This window comes from Mobula birostris, chromosome 1 (genome assembly GCF_030028105.1).
Source record: "Mobula birostris isolate sMobBir1 chromosome 1, sMobBir1.hap1, whole genome shotgun sequence".
Taxonomy (NCBI): domain Eukaryota; kingdom Metazoa; phylum Chordata; class Chondrichthyes; order Myliobatiformes; family Myliobatidae; genus Mobula; species Mobula birostris.
In genome coordinates, this window is record NC_092370.1 from 48,207,199 (window position 1) to 48,230,600 (window position 23,402).

Below are 23,402 nucleotides of genomic sequence, written 5' to 3' on the forward strand. Positions count from 1 at the left end.
CCCTTAATTCTCCTACTATGCACAAACCTATCCAACCTTGTCTTAAATTCAAGTTCCTGGGTGTCAGCATCTCAGAGGATCTGTCCTGGGCCCTACATATTGATGCAGTCATGAAGAAGGCAGGCCAGTGACTTTATTTCATTAGTAGTTTTAGGAGATCTGGTATGTCATGGGTTACATCACAGGCTAGTATGGAACTTCAAATGCACAGGATCAAAAGAGACCTCTGAGGGTTGTAGACTGTCACAATTTCATCATGAACATAACCCTCCTCACCATTGAAGACATCTTCAAAAAGCAGTGGCTCAAGAAGGTGGCATCCATCATTACATTTCCTTACCATCCCAGTCTTCTCATTACTACCATTAGGGAGAAGATACAGGTGCCTGAAGACCCACACTCAATGTTTTAAGAATGTTTTTTCCCCACAGCCATCAGAATTCTGAACAGTCCATGTACCCATGAACACCATCTCATTATTCACCTTTTGCAAAGTTTATTTTTTAAACTTGTCTTTGTCTTCTACGATACTGTTGACACAAAGCAACAAATTTCACAAAATATGTCAGTGATTATAAAACTGAGACACAAGAGATTCTCCTACCAATCCTGCTGAAGGTTCTCGGTCCAAAAAGCTAATTGTTCATTTTTGTCCATAGATGCTACTTGACCTGCTGAGCTTCCCCCAGCATTGTGTATGTGTGTGTGTGTGTGTGTGTGTGTGTGTGTGTGTTAATCAACCTGCTTCTGATTCTGAAATACCTTAAGGAAATAAACTATGTCTAAGTATGAATTAAATATTGAATAATGTTTTCATTGGCACATTCATTTTTCTTATTGTGCATTAAAGGTTTTAAGAAAAGGTTACATTAGACTTTTGAAAACTATTTTGAATTTTTTAATTTAAGCATACAATTATGCATCAAAAACGCAATTTTTTATTTAATTTCTGTTTTTCCACTTTACAGCATTATAGCTGTTATAAACAATAAATGTGGCTTCCAGTTACAGTATCAGATGATCTTCTCCTTCTGGTTATTGGCCTTTAGTCCACAATTATGTGAACATCTACGCAGACTGAATATTGTCCCAGCTTTATCTGATATTCTTCAGGAGTCTGTGAAAGAAAAAGTAACCAGGATCATCCTGGCAACATTTAGGGTATGTATATACATATAAACTTATGATACAGGTTAGAGTACCCCTAATCCATATTTTGGAATATTTGCATCTGTTTAATGAAATAGTTTGGGAATGAGACCCAAGTGAAAGCACAAAGTTCATTTGCATTACATATACAGTTTATAGATATACACTGAAGTTTTATATAATTTATTTTTAATAATTTTGTGCCTGAAACAGTGTGTGCATTGAACCATCGGGAAGGTGAGCTATCACTACTTCCACTGCCCAGGTGGACGGTCACTGGTTGTTTGGTATTGCCATCATTCCCAACTCTAAATTTATGTGCTACCACTAAGAACTATTTGTCTTACACTTGTTCATTGCACATATATATAGCTAGGGTACCTAAGACTTGCACAGTACTGTAAGCAATGTTCTTATATCATTTCCTGCGTGTGTTGATTTTGATTCAGTCTAAAGCACATGAAGGAAAGACATCAATCTCCATTCTCTGTTTATTTGCCCTAGAAGCAGCAGTATCTGTGAGTCTTAAATTTATGTTAACATTGGTAAACATTTTGTTGATGCAGTACTGGGCACCCTAGCTATGTCTATGTAACAATTATTACATACGATTAATATAATGAAAATATAATGTGTGCAGGGTCACACAAGTAGCACAACAGCAGCGGGAGAATATCTGAATCAGCTGTTAAACAACAGCAAACAACAACAGGCTTTAATTCTCCATCTACGATACTGTGTTTTGATTAAAAGGTTACAGTACAATGTATTCCACATTTTTAGGTTTTATGTAAGGTATAAAAACAAAAGATGGAATTTAAGTATAGGTAAATACAGGTAAGTGTAATGAAAACTGGAAAAAGTCAACATTTTATTTTTAATGCCAGAATGACGCTGGTCATGTTGCACTCAATCCTGGGATTTTAGCTGGAGATGAAATTCAGATTTCATGTAAAAATAATGTTCTAAATTGCCCAACAAAAAATGAAGATCTTTGCCTACAAAAGAAGGTAAATGTAGCACCAAACTACATAAGGTGTGAGAAACTTGAGAGAGAATACATTGTCATTATCAGTATTGTGAGGAGGAACATGGTTGCAGATGAGGGACCTGGAAGTAGATGCTCTCAGGATGAGGAGGCACTGTGCTGGATGACCTTTTAAAATACTTCTTCCTGTTTCATATGCCTCATTAACGACGGTTTTTGCTTGTAGCAATCTTTCTTTGATTTTATAAATGACATGATTCCTTGTTCTGTTACGAATGCACACTGCTGTAGCCCTTCAATTTCTATGCTGCTTCATGATTAACAAGGGCTTTATCACCACAAACCTTTAAAAAATTAGTTCCTTACCTTTTCTTAAATTTCTGCAACCAGCCTGCTGTATATTCACAACTACTTTCAGTCTTCAGTTCATCGTGATAGAGCTTATTTCAAGATCAGCATACTGTTAAGCGGCATAAGTTCTCTCTAAGCTGACGAATCCACTCTTTCAATACAAGTCGAGATCTTCAGCTTTCACTTTATGCAGTGTTTTTCTATTTTTCATTAGCTTCTGTTCATTACTTACGGCATAGATTTTATTAATTTGTTCTTCTGTTTCTTCAGGTGGTAGATGGTGGTCATTTTAACACCATACTCTGTCAGTTGCTTCACACTTACTGAATTTGACTTTGTCTTAAAGATAAACATAAACACTTCCTTTTTTTCTCTTCTCATTATTACCCATAGAGGTTTGATATTTTCAACAATGTCTTCACAACACAGCAGAGAATATGCATTATTTTTACATGGTAATCTGAGTAATGCATGAAAGTCTGGCTGTGATGACTCCTGGGCTCCAGTCGGTATGTGACATCATGTCTCAGAACTGCCTGTGGTGCACAGAGACTTGCGAATCACCTGGGAACCTTCCCAGAACCCTGTGGAATTTTCTATTAGTGGCATCATGTCAGCACTCAAACAAAAACTTCTAGATTTCAGAGGTTTTTGGATAAGTGGTGCTCAATATGTACTGACAAAATGAATTTTCTTGGTATTGTTACTATATCTTCATCAGTGTTCCAGAGGTGAGGCTTTGGCAACTTTATTCTGTCTTCATTAATGCATGGATGCCTTGTAGTGAGTCACTTTCAAATACTCTATACCTCATGTCTCACTTTCAAGGACTCTACAATACGTTTTCAGATTTATTTATTTAGTATTTGTGCAGTTTGTTTTTTTACATTAATTCCTTGTCACTTTTTCTGTGTAGTTTTTCATTGATTCTATTGTATTTCTTTGTTCTACCATGAATGCCTGCAGGAAAATTAATCTCAATGATATATATGGTGATATAAACCTAATTTGTGAATAAATTTACTTTGAACTTTGTGCAGTCTATTGCATAAAAATATTCCTGTTGAGATTGTTTTAATCTGCATGGAAGATAAATGAGAATGCTCTGGCTGTCATTTAATGTTAATACAGGTAGTAAGGTTGTTTAATATGTTAAATATTGTATTTAAATGTTACTTTCTAAGAGAGTTAAATGCACTTTCAATAATATTTTATGCAGAAGGAACAACTGGTTTATCAAATTGCATATCCATATTTTCTTAACATGATTCTAAAATTAAGTTTTGAATTCTCTGTCCTTGACTGAATTCACTCAGTCATTCCTAGGAGAATTTTATATTTTATGTTTTAAGGTTTACTCTAGATTATTTTGGTTCTAGTATTTCTGATCATTTTGGGTGATTCATGACTTACCAAACCCCTGGTGTATTCATGATTGAATTTTAATACTTCAGATAACCTTATCTGTTTGGAAGCTTTATTTACAGTAGGTATTGGATTAAGTCTTAAAACTTTACTTTGGTCCCCAGGGTAGTACAGCTTCAGTTTTTCAGCTTGGCCAATTTGTTTCCTATCAGAAGAACAAATTTAAAAGTCTGATTAATCATGTACTTGCAGTAGAATTTTTTTTAAATATGTAGAATTCATGTTAACAAATCAATCCAAAAAAATCAAAAAGCTCAGAAGGCTAAACACCCCCACCATTTTTGTGGTTATCTTGTGTCAAGCAACATCTGTGTGAAGTGGAATAATTTTAATGTATCAGTTGAATAATTGTTCATAGATGCACAGTTCAGGTGGATGTAGTGAACCCAAGGAATGTCTTTGATGTGATAGACATCTAAGACTTTCTGAATGAAAAATAGGTTGTGATGACAACTAAGGGAATGCTGGTTAATCACGCTTGTCCTGTCAGGTGGAATGAAAATAAGATAAGCGTGAATAAAAATAGTTAGAGAAGGGGGCATGTGGAAAAATGTGAGAAACACCCAACAGTTTCCTGGAAAACTGAAATAAAAAATGCTGATAATGCCCAACAGATTGGGAAAAGTTTTTTTTTCCTGGGGGAAGGTAGGTGATGAGTGTGGGAAGGTGGAATAGAAAGACTGAGGTAGTTACAGGTGGATTACCTTCCATCAGAATTGACTCATTCTAGCACAGAGGCTGGTTTTCTGGAAGTGAATTCATTTAGTCCCAAGGGATGCAATTTGCTTAGAGAGAAGAGCAGGTGCTGTCTTTCAAGGTTACATTGTTGAACCTGTGTTAAACTTTGGCACTAATTGTTGGCCTGTTATATTGTTTGAACAAAATCGTGTTTGGAGAATTAAATTGGCAGGCAGTTGGAAATTTCAAGTTGCCCTTGTGGATTGAAAGGTTGTATTCTGCAGTGGTCAACCAGTCTGCTTTTAGTTTCCCCAAGGACCACATTCTGAACACCAAAAGAAAATATTGAATTGGAAGAAAGGCAGGTTTAGCAGGATCACTGGTGCAAAAGAACAAGATAAATGGGCATGCTGTACCTTTTGCATTTGTATGAAAAGAAGTTGCAAGGAAGGGTCTGGCAATGGTGGTAGAAGTCAGTCCCAGAGGCATAATCTCTCTGTAGAGTGTTGGAAGAGAGCAGGAAGATGCAAAATGTAATAGAATTTTGAAGCTGTTAGAAACTAGACAATTTTCCATTCATTGTGAAAGGTTTCCTTGTTTTGGTTAGGAGAAAAGAGGTGAGGCAAAAGTGCAGAAAATGGAGTGTCTGTTCTGGCACAGCAGAGCCTAAGTTAGGGAAGTAAGAAGAGCTGTCTGAAACACTGGTGCAGAAAATGTTGTTTTAAAAAATATTCTGATTGAAACACAGAAATTGCAAAAATGAAATGAAGTTCTTGTAGAAAACCTGGTGGCCGGAGGAGTTTCACAGTAGCTGTTAAATTACCACCTCAGGGTAATTGGTTATTATTTGATTTCTCAAAGCTGTAGTGAACAACGTAAACAGCTGTTTGTGCTTTGGACATTTAGAATACAAATTACAACAAAATTATTCCAGTTTGGAGAATGAATCCAGCAGACAGAGAAGCTTCTAGCTTGTTGGTGCATTGTAACACAATAACATCTGAAAAGGGAAAGCATTTTGCTTTTTGTTTATTAACTATTCTCTCAGTTTCTAAAACCTACTTTGATGTTCATTTTGAATTGGACTAATCATTTGCTTTTATTAAATATTTAATAACATGACATTAGTCATCTTCAGTAAGGTCCTGGCTCTATATCTCAACTGCTGAAGTGTCAGTGTTGTTGTTGTCAAGCAGTCTGAGGCAAGGATCACTCCATACCAAAACCATAATACCACTACTACCATAATACAAATTATTTCTTTGGTTAATGGAAAACAGTAAAGATGTAATATACTAATTTTGATATTTGCTTTTTAAACTATTGCAACTTTTGAAACCAAAATGACAGTTTCCTGTTCATGACTTCTTTTTAATGTCCTTCATTGTCATCTTCATAAAGTCAACATGTTTTACATAGATGATGTTAGCAAGTTTACTAGAGCTGTTGGAATGGTTTAAACTAATGTAGCAGGGGGATGGGAACCAGTAAGATAGAGCTGAGGATGAGCCAGCAGGTTTACAAGTAAATGGGTGTAACATGAATGTAAGGAAGGACAAGCCAGCTATGGGGTACAAATGCAGGCAGAGCAAAGAGTTGAATTGTACCGCAGAGGCAAAATTCAAAAAGGTGAAAAATGTAGGATTGAAGGTGCTGTCTTTAAATGCGCATAGCATTTGAAATAAAGTGGATGAACTCGTGGTGCAATTATTGTGGATATCACTGAGTTGTGGCTGAAGGAAGGCCATAGGTTGGGAGCTTAACATCAAAGGATATACCTCGTATCGAAAAGACAGGCAGGATAGCATAGGTGGTGGTGTGGCTGTATTGGTAAGAGATGGAATTACACCTTTAGAAAGAGGTGACGTGGTTGTGCTTGAGCCTACTTTAGGAAAGACCATCTTAGATTGGGTGTTGTGTAATAACCCAAATTTTTTAGGGAGCGTAACATAAAGGAACCCTTAGGAGGCAGTAATCATAATATGATTTAATTCATATGCAATTTGAAAGGGAGGAGCATAAGTCAGATGTATCAGTATTGCAGTGGAATAAAAGGCATTACAGAGGCATGAGAGAGGAGCTTGCCCAGATGGATTGGAGGAGGATACTGGCGGGGATGACAGCAGAGCAGAGGTGGCTGTAAGTTTCTGGGAATAGTTCACAAGATGCAGAATAGATGTGTCCCATAGAATTAGTAGTTCTCAAAAGGCAGGGGTAGGCAACCATGGCTGGCAAGGAAAGTTAAGGACTGCATAAAAGCGAAGGAAAGCACATATATAAGGTAGCAAAAGTGAGTGGGAAGCTTTTAAAATCCAACAAAAGGCAACTAAAAAAGCTATAAGAAGGGAAAAGATGAAATGTGAGGGCAAACTAGCCAATAATATACAGCAGGTTACTAACAGTTTTTTTAGTTATATAAAAAGGGAGGTGAGAGTTGATGCTGGAAAATCATACTGGTGAGCTAGTAATAGGAAACGAAGAAATAGCAGATGAACTTAGTACTTTGCCAGTGTCTTCCAGAGTGAAGGTTGAAGCAATGTGCTAGAGGTCCATGAGGGGCAGGGAACAGGAGTGAGTGCCATTGCTATTACAAAGGAAAAAGTACTAGGCAAACTGAAAGGTCTTGAGGTGGATAAGTCACCTGGACCAGATGGACAGCATCCCAGAGTCCTGAGAGAGGTTGCTGAAGAGATAACAGATGCATTGGTCATGATCTTTCAGGAATCACTTGATTCTGGCATGGTCCTGGAAAACTGGAAAATTGCAAATGTCACTCTACTCTTTAAGAAGGGAGGAATGCAAAAGAAAGGAAACATAAGAGGAGCGTTGGCAACTCTGGGCCTGCACACACTGGAGTTCAGATGAAAGCAAGGGGATCTCATTGAAACCAACTGAATATTGACAAGACCAGATAAGGTGGATGTGGAGAGCATATTTCCTCTGGTGGGGGTAGCCAGAACTAGAGGACACAGCCTCAAAATTGAGGGGCAACTTTTTGGAACAGAGGTAAGGAGGAATTTTTTAGTCGGAGAGTAGTGAATCTGTGGAATGCTCTGCCACAGATTGTGGTGGAGACCAAATCTGTGGGTATATTTAAAGCGGAAGTTGATAGTTTCCTGATTGATCAGGGCATCAAAGAATATGGCAAGAAGACAGATGTATGCGGTTGAGTGGGATCCGCGATCTGCCTCACCACTAGATACCTGGGTTCAGTGTGGAGTTTGCATGTATTTCCTGTCATGCCAGTTTCTTCTGATACTGAAGAGATGTGCAGGTTGATTGGTTAATTGGCCACTATAAATTTAAAATAGGAACACATTTTAGCCTGATTATGGCAATATTGTGCCTTAGTTAAATATGCAGTAGTTAACAAATTGCATTTGCTATTGAAGTGGTATTAAGCTCTGTAATGTAAGCATTAGTTTAGCTCTTTCTTTGGTTACCCTCATGCTCTTAATCAAGGAAAATCCCAAAGTATTTTATAATCTTAACTCTGCTTTGTCCTCCTTCGTTGCCCTCTCTTTTTCATAAAGCTTCTATCTCCTACCCCCTACCCAGATATATAACTCAGTGTTTCCCCCATTAAAATGTAAAGACAATTGCAAAGAATGTTTTTCTCTTCTTTTCCCCTCGCCCTATCCCCCCATGGTATCTTGGTATCTTGTTCACCTCTGAAACTGTAAGCTTCATTCAGCTGAAGTTCTTGTATTCTTGTAGGCTGTTTTCTTAACACAACAGGCTTTAATAAAACTTCAGATAAAACATCAGAAAAAATAATAAATGCATCTAACTTTTCTTGCTTGTCCAAAGCCTGAACTCTTGGATCTACTGCAAATTTACATTCTTGTGTCTCTCCCACTCTTCATCCACGAAGCCACTGTAGATCAGACAGCATGTGAAATGTTTATACATTAGACAATGATTGAACTCTTACTGGACAATGATGGGATGGAAAAGGAAGGTCTTGCAAGTATGAAATTTTTGAACTTCTAATTTGGCATGGACACTAGAGTAAGGTGCTCATTGAAAAATGGGCCACAAGGTAACATTATGTTTCTGCTACAGGGTAGATCTGTTGAGTATTTTATTGCCATCGCTTTTGTCTTTGTAAGAAAATAAATTGAAAGGGTTTGTTAATATCATGCAATATCCATTTCAATAATCTTTAAACATCAAAATCAATACCATTATTTGCAGTTTAGCTTTCATATATTACTGAGATTAAAGAATTCAATAATTTACCTGGGAAGAAGCACATTTCCTGTACATTTATAATTGTTCCAGTCTTCGGGTTGGATAATTTTACTGTTGATACTTCAATCAAAAAGTTGGTTGGTTCCAATCCTTATAGCCAGTGAGCAAAATTGATTCTGCATTAATCGGCATTTTAAAAAAATTTACTCATTTCAAAATACAGTGCAGAATAATCCCTTCCAGCCCTTCGAACTGCACCTTCAACCACCCTGATTTTACCTTACCTAATCACGGGACAATTTACAATGACCAGTTAACCTACCCACTGCGTCATTGGACTCTGGGAGAAGACTGGAGCACCCAAAGAAAACCCACACATTCAATGCGAAGGATGTACAGAGGACGCTGGGATTAACTTTTGAACTTTGGCACCTCAAGCTGCAATGGTGTCGCGCTAACTGTTATGCTCCCGTGGCATCAGCATTTTTTATTTGGATACTGTCAATGATTCTGACCTGGGGGTTGGTGTTGCTGATGGTGCTGCTGTTGGGGCACACTTAGGAGAATATTCAGGGCTGGTTATGAAAGCAATTAAAGGGAGTGGTTATTCGGTAGTAGAGTGTATTTATGGCAAAAACTATCAACTATGATCAATAGCAGAGCAATCGCAGAAACACATGGCCTGCTGCTGTAGCTCTATTATTTTCTAAACCGAAATTGATTCTGATGGCTGTCCTAATGTTAACATGCACAAAACATACTTGTCACAATCCATGAACAGTGATCAGAAATTTGTTATTTCTGCAAGTATCACTTGACAGTGACAAGTGGAAGGGTTTGAGTGTATATAATTCATGTTATTTGCATGTGAAGATTGGTCCAAGTTTCAGTGTATGATGGAATGTTTTCTTCCATATTAATCTAATGATAGCTTAGTAAGTCTGGCTTTTCCTTCATCTGAAACATAACTACAGATTTACTGATGTTCTCTTCACATTTTTTAAATTAGAGTTATGTGGTGTAAGTGCCAACTCATATGACTACCTGGCCCATGGTCACTCAAAAAGAAGCAGCGACATGTAGCATGATATTGAGAACCTTGGGTTCGCTGTCATTTGTCAGGAGCTCTCAGACCAATGTAAAGGCTGGAAGGAGCACTGCCTCCCAGACACGAGTATGACGAGCTATATTATGCTTAGTATTTCAAGTTAGTTATGACCAGATTCTTTAATTCAATTCTTTTTGGAGTTGCCACAATGGATTAATTTAAGGAAACTTTTATCCTTGGGTAAGTTCCAATGTGGACTACTAGAGATCAAGACAATCCACAGAAGTCATTATGGCTAAAATAAAATTCTATGGTCAAGTTACAGTTTAAAATTGATCAGTCTTTGTGCTGTTGTTCCAGTTAACCTTCAATAGAGACTCTCAGTGTTAGGAAATATGGGACAGTGATGCTTTAGTACTGTGGTAGAAAGGGTGTCTTGTACTTGCATGTCTGAAAAATATTTTCCAATTGTCAGCTCAGCACAAATGCTGTTTATATCTTGAAAGTGTTGAGAAAGGATTGAATTTCACAGCTCTAAAGCCCTGTCCTATCTGTGTGTAATTTACACATTCCCCCTGTAACCACAGGGTGTGCATGTGCATTTTGTCGTTTGTGTCCCTTGTGTTTACATTTGCTCCTTTTTAAAATGAGTGCTGGCGAATGTTAGGAGCTCCAGTAATAGAAATGAGTGTTGTCATTTTTTTAGAGACAAATATGTAAAAATATAAATAACGTTTGATCAATTTATTTTCAACAGAATCTTCTGGAAAAATCTGCGGAAAGAGAAACACATCAGGAATATGCACTTGCAATGATCCAGTGCAAGGTTCTTAAACAGTTGGAGAATCTTGAACAGCAGAAATACGATGATGAAGACATTGCTGATGACATCAAATTTCTACTGGAAAAGCTTGGAGAAAGTGTCCAAGATCTTAGGTTAGTTATGTTCATAGTTATCTGTGACTGAAGGTCTGATGTAATGTAGTTAACATTGGTAAAAGTGATGAAAGCAAATACATATAACTGCCATTATATGCTTCTATTTCTTCATGTGGGGAGCATTTATCTGCTCATATGAATCTGTGCCCTCTTAGTATTTCCTCCAATTCATAGTCAAGAAAGAGTCAGAATTCACTTAAGGTAACCTGAGATTTGGAGAGGTGCCTGCTTTGTGATGCACTGCACATTTTCTGAATACACTTATCTTTGAACAACAAAGAGGATTCTGACATTTGCCCGATTCAGTTGCTGTGCATGGAGAGGTTGCTTACAAATGTGCCAGCATCTGGATGACTTTGGCGCCCATTCTCTAGGACATTAGTCTTAAATGTGCTGACAGTGGGCTGTTGAGCACCATCAATGCAAACTTCACCACTATGAGCCAATCCAGGTCCAGTCTTTAGGCATGAGGTACATCGCGCCAACCATTGTGCTGTTCACGGTACCTTATGTGCCCAGGTGGTGTCTCTGCCAAGTGACAGGAGTATCTCAGCATTAGAGTCAAGTAATACTCAGCTATGTCCTTGAGATGTGAATGACTCTGTGCAGCTTCAGGAGTTGTGCTTTCATCTCTGTTGTTGGGAATATAGTTGCAGTCAGTGGGAGTTCGCAAGGTTAAGCAGCCCTCTCCTCTTGACTCCACGACAAATCCACTGGCTCTGCTTCTGATAATTTATGTTCCAGAATATGTGTTTAGAATGTAGGTGGTAAGTAGCTACATGGAATGGATACTCAGCTAGCTTCTTGCTGTGTTCTGCTGTGGGTGTGCTGGAACCGTAGCCCAAGTTGCTGGCCCTGAATTTACCTCTGGGTTTAATTCTTCTGAAACGTTAATAAGCTCTTAGCTCACTTCCCTGGAGTCCACTGGTGCTTGCTGCACTGTGTCTGTCCTCTATACGTGTTCTGCAATATTTTGTTATTGTTTCTCCAGTTCTCCTTGCTACCCTCCCCAGATTCTCCACCACTCTCAGGATGACTGTCTTGTCCACATTCAGTCTGAATCTGCCTCCGGGCTTCTCTGGCCAGTTTCAGCATCTCACCCAAACTTTTGTCCAGTGGTGATTTATCACCACAGCCTGGTGCAGCGAGTGAGGGCTGTGCAGTTGGTTCTGTGGTAGCTTCTGTTGAAAGGTGAGCCACTGATGCACGTGGTGCAGTATTCAGCACTTGTGTGCTCTTATCAAGTGGTGAACCACCAAGGTGTGTGACCTTGGACACTTGTCACTTTCTACATTAAATGAGTATTTATCTTTCTTTGGGTCTGAACCTGAAGCAGAGGATGCGAATTCAGAAGGAGGATTGGGGGAAAAATTTGGTGTGGAGCAAGGCAGGAAGCTGGTTCCTATCTTTGCTGCTTTGTACACCTTTGCCTGTGCTAAAGCAGCCTCAGCTTCACACTCCTTCTTGAGCACACTCAGTGTAGCTTCAACATAAATTTACTCCATGTCTAAACAATTTTTTAATCCATTAGCATCTCAACTTCACACTTAACATTCACTGCTCTCGTTCTTGCTGCTTCAGCTCTGGCGTGGGTTTGCACTGCAGTTATGCTAATTGTGATTTTATTTCAGTAATGCACCATATTCTAACCTGACTTCCAGGGCTTGGCAATTGACGTTGTAGCATACAGTGTTCAGACCCCTTTCCAGTCCTCAGCGATGCTTTTCACTTTACTGGCTCCGCAGTGTGTTGTACACAGAGCTAGGCAGTGAGTTAAGCACCTTCTCAAAAATCACCCGAGCTGGAAGCTTTCTTCAGGACTTTAAGTGAGAAAACTTTATGAAAAGATATTGCTATTTCAAGGGCAAGTAAAGAGTGGATGGAAATGAATGCCTTTCTATCATGTTTGTTCCAATTCAAAATTCAAATAAAACCATGCAGGAAATGTTGTTTAAAAAAATAAACAGCTTATGAACAGGAAGTGACATTTGTACAAAACGAACTGCATATAAATCAAACAGCATCTCTAGAGGCAGAACAGCTGCCGTTTCCTTTGTCTGTCTAAATACAACTTAAACATTGGTATCATATCCACTTCCACCTCTCTAGTAATGCATTCCTGGCACGTACCACTCTGAAATGAAGCACTTTATGTAAAAAAGGTCCTTTAAACTTTCTTCCTCTTCCATAAACCTGAGCGCTCCACTATTTAACAATTCCAATTTGGGGTAAAAGGACTACGTCGTCTATTCTGCCTCTCATAATTTTATATTCTTCTATAAAGTCACCCCTTAGCCTTCAGTGCTTTAGGAAAACAATGCAGGTGTGCCCAACCTCTGCTTGTAGTTAATACATTCCAAATCAGGTACTACCTTGGCGAACATCTCCAAATATCAAATGCAGGATACCCAACTTCTAGCTTGCTCTTGTAAGTGTACTATTTCTCTTTATGGTTCATTTAAGTTTCTAGATAGTGGTAAAGAGGAATTCAGCCAAGTATGGCCATTGAATATTAAAGATTAGATGTAGAGATGGTCATTACCCGACACTGCCACTTTTGTTTTCCATTTATTAAGCAATTTTTAAATGCTGTGCATGTCCTGTGACAGACAGGCATAGGTGGCTACTATTTTGTTTTGAGGGATTGAAATGGAATTGTAAAATGTGCAATTTGCAGCAAGCATTCCTTATGATGAGGGCAGGGTCTGGGAGGCAGGGCAGTTCCCTATGGAACTTCTGTGATAACATCTGGAGGTTGAGGAAAAGTACCTCATTCAATGGATGATAAAGTAAACCTGTGGTCATATCAGAAAAGAATTTTAAAAAAAGCAACTGCACTTTCCTTCAAAATGAGAGCTCTGTGGAGTGACCTAATAGATATTGTAAAACCGTGAATTGTTTTGAGGAGACTTAGTATTTCTGCTGTGAATGAAGGTTAAAATAAAGAGCCATTAATACAAGACAGTTAGGAAAATATTAAGTAACAACTTTATCCAGAGTGGTGAGAATGTGATACCTGCTACCACAGAGAATGATTGAGGTGAACTCAACTAAAAGGAGTCTAAACGAATATGGAGTTAAGGAAGGACTGAAATAGAACAAAATGCCAGCATTTGATTCACATGGCCAAAAGCTTTAAATTTCTATACAGTAATTTTCAAAGCATTTCTTGTTTCACATGGATGCAGTATTGATTTTTTTTCTCTGTTCTTCCATTCCACCTTCCCCACCCTCACACACCCATACCATTCTACACTTCCAGTTCCTTTGATGAATATAGCTCTGAACTGAAGTCAGGACGTCTGGAGTGGAGCCCTGTTCACAAATCAGAAAAATTCTGGCGAGAAAATGCTGCAAGATTGAATGAGAAAAATTATGAATTACTGAAGTAAATTAAACGAGTATTTGCAATTACTGCACTAGCATTCAAACAATTAAATTTTTGATTACAATGTGAAAGAAATGCATGCTAATCTCTACTTTTGTATTGCTAAGGATTCTAACAAGGCTTTTGGAAGTCTCTGATGACCCGCAAGTCTTGGCAGTGGCTGCACATGACGTTGGTGAATATGTGCGTCACTACCCTCGGGGAAAACGGTAAAGTATCGTCACTGATTAAAATTTACATAAAGTGTAATTGTAAATTATTGTTTTGTGGATATTTGTTATGAAAACGAAAAAGTAGTTTCTTTCGTCAGTAATTCAACATCAGATATGCATTCTTCAGCTGCATCTAAAATTCATTGAAATACTAGTACATTACAGAGCAGTTAGTGCATATAACATATTTATATATAACATGATCCTTATCAAGTTATTTCCTGTATTTCATTAAATTTTCATTTTGAATTATTGCTGCACTGATGAAGGTATATACCCAAAGGACTGAAAAAATTGTTTCTGCTTGTCCATAATGTTGGCATCTCCTGGTTCAGCTTTACAATTGTAACTAAATTTTAAAGCAACTGAGTTCTTAAAAAAAAAAAAAAAACAGGCTTAAGCAATTCAGTGGTTCTGAACAGCCATCCAGTTAGAGTCTGACCATTTTGTTTAGGATTACCCCTTCTGAAAGGAGCACAACCATCATGCATTTAATCTGACTTCATATTTAATTCTTTTAGTCTCAGTATCATTCGGGTTTATCCACAATATATCTCAATTTTTCATTTATGGCAATTGGCCCATATCTCTTCGATTCTTTCTTACCCATGTAGCTGTTAAGTTTCCTTTTAAATGTCACTTTTGTACCTGCCTCAACCACTTTTTCTGGCAGCACCTTCCATATGCTGTGTGTGTGTGTGATTACCCCTTAGATCCCTTTTAAATCTTCTCCTTCTCATTAAACTTACGTTCTTTGGATTTAGAAGGCCCTGGGTGCCTGATTGCAACATACAGTTAAGTCACAATTTAAAAAGAAAATCACAAACCTTTATTCATTGTGAATGCTTGCTTCTCAGTGTAATTGAGCAACTTGGAGGCAAACAACTTGTAATGAACCATATGCATCATGAAGATCAGCAAGTACGTTACAATGCTCTTTTGGCAGTACAGAAACTGATGGTCCACAACTGGTATGTATTTATCTCTTTAATATGAAATTTGGGATGTTTTACATTTGAAACCCTTACATTAGAGTCCCTCCTCTGTAATGGAACCTGATAGTTTTGTGATAAAATACTCAATAATGCACTTGACACATTTAATCACTTTCAAGGTTTTTAAGTGTTTTTCTCTCTCACTTATGAGACAGTGGCATTTTCTTAAATGACTAAGAAGCAGAGTGAAAAGTTTTCGAAGGGCTTTAGAAATTTTAATAATTATTAGAACTATAATCAGTAAATTTTACATTAGAAATTAATACCATTCTTTATGATACAGCTAATGTTTCTGCATTGTTCAAAGCAACCTTATTATTCCCTTCTTGTCCTTACCAATACATTTTTAATGTTTCACTTTTTGAGAAATGTGCACTGTTGGTATCTGTCTACATCAAGAAGTTGGGAATACTAATGTGAATATCTATGTCCCAAAGTTCTTAATGGTGTATGTTCTGGGACTTTGCCAGCTATTTGACCCTTCCTGGAGTCCAGCAGCTCAGAATGAACATCATTCAGAATATCAGAATGATATTTGAGATACAAAAAGTGGCACCTGAACTAGTAGCAGTCCAAATTGCAACTAAATCAATAACGATTAATTTCATTGAGAAGGAACTGCTGAAAAGGACTGAGGCACATGGAGGGCAACTTGAATTTTTAATTTGTTTTAAATTATTTTTAGGTTTTCTTCATGTTAAAGCCAATCTTTAGTTAATGTTACTGAATTTCAAGGCATTGGACACCTAGGCTAAGCTATCCAGCAACATGGCCACCCTGGGGCTATTATGTTGGCTTGCATTGCGTAGTAGGATTTGTATCAGGAATGCCTTGCTTCACACGTGCATATGACAGCAAGGAGTTTGTTTGTCTTCTGTATCAGGTCTGAAAGAGAGGAGATGGCCTGTATGAAATGGTGGAGGGAAGGGGTGGAGTAAACAATTGGCAGGTGATATGTAGATCCAGGTGAGTGCATGAAAAGCAGCTGCAGAAGGAGGGAGAGTGGGAATGATGTTAGTAGCTGGCAGATGATAGGTGGAAATGACATAGGGTTGAAGATGGACTCAGATAGTGAGGAAGGTGGACTAGGGAATAAAGGGAGAGGAATGTGTGTCAGGCAGATTGAGAGGGCGGGGAAGGAAAAAGAGAGGGCATTGGGTGCCAGGTAGATCAGGATGAGTGAAATAAAAGCGGGGGTGGGGGGGGAGGACAGATGGCAGTGATTATTGTATGTTTAAGAATTCAGTGTTCATTCTGCCAATATGGAGAGTGCCCAAGTGAAATGAGGTGCCATTCCTCTGATTTTCATTTGGCCTTAACTTGGCAGTGGAGGAGACTAGAGACAGGTATATTGGTGTGAGAATGGGAAATGTAATTAAAACAGCGAGGCTTGGCTGGCACAGCAGATATAGCGAAGGCGCTTGACAAAGGGAACACCAGTGAGACCAGGTGCAGACTGGATAGCAAGAATAGAGCTTTCTGAAGCTTTGAGTAATGGCTCCCCATCCAATTTATCTCTCTCCATGATGCAAGCATCAAGCTATGTTCCCTCAATGGTTTTCTGAAATCAGGTCTTACTGCCTGAATATCTTCTAATTTTGTTCTTTTGTCTGCAAGTGGTTGTGTTGCCTGTTGTGGTGGGGAAGCTGAAAAGTAGCATTTTGACTGGTGTTCAGATGATGGTGATGCTGATGAACTTGGGATTGAAGTTTGACGTCAAGAGTTTTTCTGGGTGGATTAAAGAGGTTAAAGCAAATTGTCTGGTTGAAAAGTTGGATGTTCATTCCAAAAGGTTGCAAAGTGCCTAGAAAGAAAATAAACTTTTTTTTTCTAATCTGCTTTGCATCTCATCACGCCAGTGGAGAAAGCTGTAGACTGGTCGGAATGGCAGTGGCATACAACAGGAAGTTGAAGTTCATCCTGTGGAATGAGTGTTAATGTTCTAGAAAGTGGTCACCCAGTCCAGTCTGTGTTTAATTTCTTCCCTGTAGAGGGGACCACGTTGTGAACACAGAATGAACTATACTCGATCAGAGATTTGTACTTTGCAATTTCTGCCGGCTCGGAGATTATCATTCATGACCCATGACACTTTCCCATGCATCTGGAGAAGATTAAGCACTTGTCCTTTCACTTCTTCTCTTACCATCCAGCAATTACTCAAGCAGAGATTGACTTGAACTTCATCCAGTCTATTTTACTTCATAATACATGATGTATTTCCAGGGTAACTTTCTGTTGCAGCCATTAGAGTTCTATTTCTAATACAATAATATGAATAACAAGATTCCTTTCCATGTTCTGCAAAATCTAAAGGCACCTATTAGTCTTTTCCAAATGCTGCCTTTCTAAGTACTCTGGGTAGTTTCATAGTCCATTAGGTCAAGTAACTGCAGTCTGTAATTTCAAGGTATCTGAGTCAACAGGTGCAGCTATTACCAGATGAATAGCAATCTGTGACACAGCTACACCTATGATTTCAGTTGCTGCTTCGTTTTTAAAATAAAATCTAAAGATGAACTGGTGGTTCTTGCAGTAGAAAACAGTGCAAGACTGGCAAATAATTATTATTAATAGTTCCAATTAACTATAACTGACTATATTTTTGTACCCGCTAACATTGTTTGGTTGTTAGAGCAATAACCTGACAAATTGAGAATATGGACCCAGAGACATAATTGTGTTATTTCAAGGAGTACCTGTGCTATTGTAACACAGATATATTTGATTTGTAGTTGTGATTCAAAAAACTTTTAAAATACCAATAAATCAACCTTGACCTTTTAGTCTTGGTTTAGAACTTTAAAAATAAATAAAACCTAATTATATGATTCATAATTTGACAATGATAAACAGTTGACTTATTTCAGCAACAGAATTCATTATGATAAAAATTTTAAAAACTAAAATAATGAAACAGCTGGCATCTATGGAGTAAGGAACAGTCAACATTTCAGGTCATTAATCCTGCTTCAGTACATGAAGGTGTTTTGTAGAGAGATGGCGGGGAGGTAAGAACAAAGTGTAGGTTTCCTTTATGATTATTATTATTTTCTTTGAGAGCTATTTTGTGTTGCTTACGAGTACAGATTTTGTGCAACAAATTGAAATGCATTTCATAGAAAATATAGAAAATAGGTGCAGGAGTAGGCCATTCGGCCCTTCGAGCCTGCACCGCCATTTATTATGATCATGGCTGATCATCCAACTCAGAACCCTGCACCAGCCTTCCCTGCATACCCTCTGATCCCCCTAGCCACAAGGGCCATATCTAACTCCCTCTTAAATATAGCCAATGAACTGGCCTCAACTGTTTCCTGTGGCAGAGAATTCCACAGATTCACCACTCTCTGTGTGAAGAAGTTTTTCCTAATCTCAGTCCTAAAAGGCTTCGCCTTTATCCTCAAACTGTGACCCCTCGTTCTGGACTTCCCCAACATCGGGAACAATCTTCCTGCATCTAGCCTGTCCAATTCCTTTAGGATTTTATACGTTTCAATCAGATCCCCCCTCAATCTTCTAAATTCCAACGAGTACAAGCCTAGTTCATCCAGTCTTTCTTCATATGAAAGTCCTGCCATCCCAGGAATCAATCTGGTGAACCTTCTTTGTACTCCCTCTATGGCAAGGATGTCTTTCCTTAGATTAGGGGACCAAAACTGCACACAATACTCCAGGTGTGGTCTCACCAAGGCCTTGTACAACTGTACAACTTACTGAAGTCCTTGTACAACTTTTGATGAGCCATACTTGGGTACCATTATTTAATTATCACCTAATAAATTCTGCCTGCACAGACAGTAACCCAAATCCTTCTGTTCTCCTTGTCCATTAGTTTATCTGAATATATTAGAAACCATAGAAGAACTACAGCACAGAAACAGGCCTTTTGGCCCTTCTTGGCTGTGCCGAACCATTTTCTGGCTAGTCCCACTGACCTGCAGACAGACCATATCCCTCCATATACCTCCCATCCATGTATCTGTCCAATTTATTCTTAAATGTTAAAAGAGAACCCACATTTACCACCTTGTCTGGCAGCTCATTCCATACTCCCACCACTCTCTGTGTGAAGAAGCCCCCCCCCCAATGTTCCCTTTAAACTTTTCCCCCTTCACCCTTAACCCATGTGATGGTTTTTTTCTCCCCTTGCCTCAGTGGAAAAAGCCTGCTTGCATTCACTCTATCTATAACCATCATAATTTTATATAGCTCTATCAAATCTCCCCTCATTCTTCTACGCTCCAGGGAATAAAGTCCTCACCTATTCAACCCTTCTCTGTAACTGAGTTTCTCAAGTCCCGGCAACATCCTTGTAAACCTTCTCTGTACTTTTTCAACCTTATTAATATCCTTCCTGTAATTTGGTGACCAAAACTGAACACAATACTCCAGATTCGGCCTCACCAATGCCTTATACAACCTCACCATAACATTGCAGCTCTTATACTCAGTACTTTGATTAATAAAGGCCAATGTACCAAAAGCTCTCTTTACGACCCTATCTACCTGTGACGCCACTTTTAGGGAACTTTGTATCTGTATTCCCAGATCCCTGTGTTCTACTGCACTCCTCAGTGCCTTACCATTAACCCTGTATGTTCTATCTTGGTTTGTCTTTCCAAAGTGCAATACCTCACACTTGTCTGTATTAAACTCCATCTGCCACTTTTTAGCCCATTTTTCCAGCTGGTCCAAATCCCTCTGCAAGTTTTGAAAACCTTCCTCACTGTCCACTACACCTCCAATCTTTGTATCATCAGCAAATTTGCTGATCCAATTTACCACATTATCATCCAGATCATTGATATAGATGACAAATAACAATGGACCCAGCACTGATCCCTGTGGCACACCACTAGTCACAGGCCTCCACTCTGAGAAGCAATCCTCTACCACCACTCTCTGGCTTCTTCCATTGAGCCAATGTCTAATCCAATTTACCACCTCTCCATGTATACCTAGCGAATGAATTTTCCTAACTAACCTCCCATGTGGGACCTTGTCAAAGGCCTTACTGAAGTCCATGTATACAATATCCACTGTCTTCCCTTCATCCACTTTCCTGGTTACCTCCTCGAAAAACTCCAATAGATTGGTCAAACATGACTTACCACGCACAAAGCCATGTTGACTCTTCCTACTAAGTCCCTGTCTATCCAAATGCTTGTAGATTCTGTCTCTTAGTACTCCCTCCAATAACTTACCCACTAATGACGTTAAACTCACCGGCCTATAATTTTCCGGATTACTTTTCGATCCTTTTTTAAACACGGAACAACATGAGCCACTCTCCAATCCTCCGGCACTTCACCCATAGTCACTGACATTTTAAATATATCTGCCAGGGCCCCTGCAATTTCAACACTAGTCTCCTTCAAGGTCCGAGGGAATACCCTGTCAGGTCCTGGGGATTTATCCACTTTAGTTTGCCTCAAGATAGCAAGCACCTCCTCCTTTTCGATCTGTACAGTTTCCATGATCTCACTACTTGTTTCCCTTAACTCCATAGACTTCATGCCAGTTTCCTTAGTAAATACAGACACAAAAAAAACCATTTAAGATCTCCCCCATTTCCTTTGGTTCCGCACATAGCCGACCACTCTGATCTTCAAGAGGACCAATTTTATCCCTTACAATCCTTTTACTCTTAATATACCTGTAAAAGCTCTTTGGATTATCCTTCACTTTGACTGCCAAGGCAACCTCATGTCTTCTTTTAGCCCTCCTGATTTCCTCAAGTATTTTCTTGCACTTTTTATGTTCCTCAAGCACCTTATTTACTCCCTGTTTCCTATACATGTCATACAACTCTCTCTTCTTCTTTATCAGAGTTGCAATATCCCTTGAGAACCAAGTTTCCTTATTCCTATTCACTTTGCCTTTAATCCTGACAGGAACGTGCAAGCTCTGTACTCTCAAAATTTCTCCTTTTGAAGGCTTCCCACTTACCGATCACATCCTTGCCAGAGAACAACCTGTCCTAATCCATGCTCTTTAGATCCTTTCTCATTTCTTCAAATTTGGCCTTCTTCCAGTTCAGAACCTCAACCCTAGGACCAGATCTATCTTTATCAATGATCAAGTTGAAACTAATGGTGTTATGATCACTGGAACCAAAGTGCTCCCCTACACACACTTCCGTCACTTGTCCTAACTCATTTCCTAATAGGAGATCTAATATTGCATCTCCTCTAGTTGGTACCTCTATATATTGATTTAGAAAACTTTCCTGAACACATTTTACAAACTCTAACCCATCTGGACCCCTAACAGTATGGGTGTCCCAATCAATATGTGGAAAATTAAAATCCCCTACCACCACAACTTTATGTTTCCTGCAGTTGCCTGCTATCTCTCTGCAGATTTGCTCCTCCAATTCTCACTGACTATTGGGTGGTCTATAATACAACCCCACTAATGTGGCCATACCTTTCCTGTTTCTCAGCTCCACCCACAAGGACTCAGTAGACGAGCCCTCTAATCTGTCCTGCCTGAGCACTGCTGTAACATTTTCCCTGACAAGCAATGCTACCCCCCCCCCCACCTTTCATTCCTCTGCCTCTATCACATCTGAAGCATCGGAACCCTGGAATATTAAGCTGCCAGTCCCCTCCTGTAGCCAAGTTTCACTAATTGCTACAACGTCATAATTCCACGTGTCAATCCACGCCCTCAACTCGTCTGCCTTCCCCGCAATACTCCTAGTATTGAAATATATACACCTCAGAAGATTTTTACCACCACTCACAACCTTTCTATTAGTGGATTTGCTTGAACTTTTAAATTTATTTAATGTCTGCTTATACCATCGCATCAGGTATTTGACATTTGAAAAAAGTAACCTCACATCTCCCGCTCACCTTTAAGCTACAGTACATCCTTTAGTATTTGACATTTCTACCCTGCTAAAAAGACTTTGGCTACTTAACCTATTGATGCCTCTCATAATTTTATAAACCTCTTATCAGGTCTCCTGTCAGCCATTGATCTCCAGTAAAACAATCCATATTTGTCCAACCTCACCAAAGCCTTTATATGCATCCTGTAATGTTGGCTAATGCACGTTTTGTATAGTTATAATATGACTTTCTGACTTTCATACTCAATGCTGTGTTCAGTGAAGGTAAACATGCCATATACAGTTAAAGTCAGCAGTTTACATGCACTGTAGCCAAATACATTTAAACTCAGTTCACAATTCCTTACATTTAATCCTAGAAAACATTCCCTGTCTTAGGTCAGTTAGGATCACTACTTTATTTTAATAAAGTGAATTGTCAGAATAATAGTACAGAGAATGATTTATTTCAGCTTTTATTTCTTTCATCACTGTCCCAGAGGGTCAGAAGTTTACATACACTTTGTTAGTATTTGGTAGCATTGCCTTTAAACTGTTTAACTTGGGTCAAATGTTTTGGGTAGCCTTCCACAAGCTTCTTACAGTAAGTTGCTGGAATTTTGTTCCATTCCTCCAGACAGAACTGGTGTAACTGAGTTAGGTTTGTAAGCCATCTGGAGGTATGCTTGTGATCATTGTCCATTTGGAAGACCCATTTACAAATGCAGCAAAGCACCCCCACAATATGATGCTGCCACCCCTATGCTTCACGGTTGGGATGGTATATCGACATAACCTGAAAGGCTGCTCAGCGAGGAAGAAGCCACTGCTCCAAAACCACCATTAAAAAAAGCCAGACTACAGTTTGCAAGTGCACATGGGGACAATGATCTTACTTTTTGGAGAAATGCCCCCTGGTCTGATGAAACAAAAATTGTACTGTCTGGCCATAATGACCATCATCATGTTTGGGGGAAAAAGGGTGAGGCTTGAAAGCCAAAGAACACCATCCAACTGTGAAGCAGTGGGGTGGCAGCATCACATTGTAGGGGTGCTTTGCTGCAGGAGGGACTGGTGCACTTCACAAAATAGATGGCATCATGAGGAAGGAAAATTATGTGGATGTATTGAAACAACATCTCAAGACATCAGTCAGGAAGTTAAAGCTCGGTCGCAAATGGGACCCTCAGAGAT

General features: G+C 38.9%; 1 protein-coding gene across 1 annotated transcript in view; it reads left to right on the forward strand.

The window, feature by feature from the left end:
• The window catches only part of atp6v1h (ATPase H+ transporting V1 subunit H), a 96,194-nt gene that overhangs the window by 67,669 nt on the left and 5,123 nt on the right, over positions 1 to 23,402 (forward strand). The window contains exons 9-13 of the mRNA XM_072254922.1: positions 969 to 1,161; positions 10,591 to 10,769; positions 14,035 to 14,160; positions 14,268 to 14,369; positions 15,230 to 15,343. Of these exons, the coding sequence (XP_072111023.1) occupies positions 969 to 1,161; positions 10,591 to 10,769; positions 14,035 to 14,160; positions 14,268 to 14,369; positions 15,230 to 15,343 (714 nt within the window). The remainder of the gene's footprint in view (positions 1 to 968; positions 1,162 to 10,590; positions 10,770 to 14,034; positions 14,161 to 14,267; positions 14,370 to 15,229; positions 15,344 to 23,402) is intronic.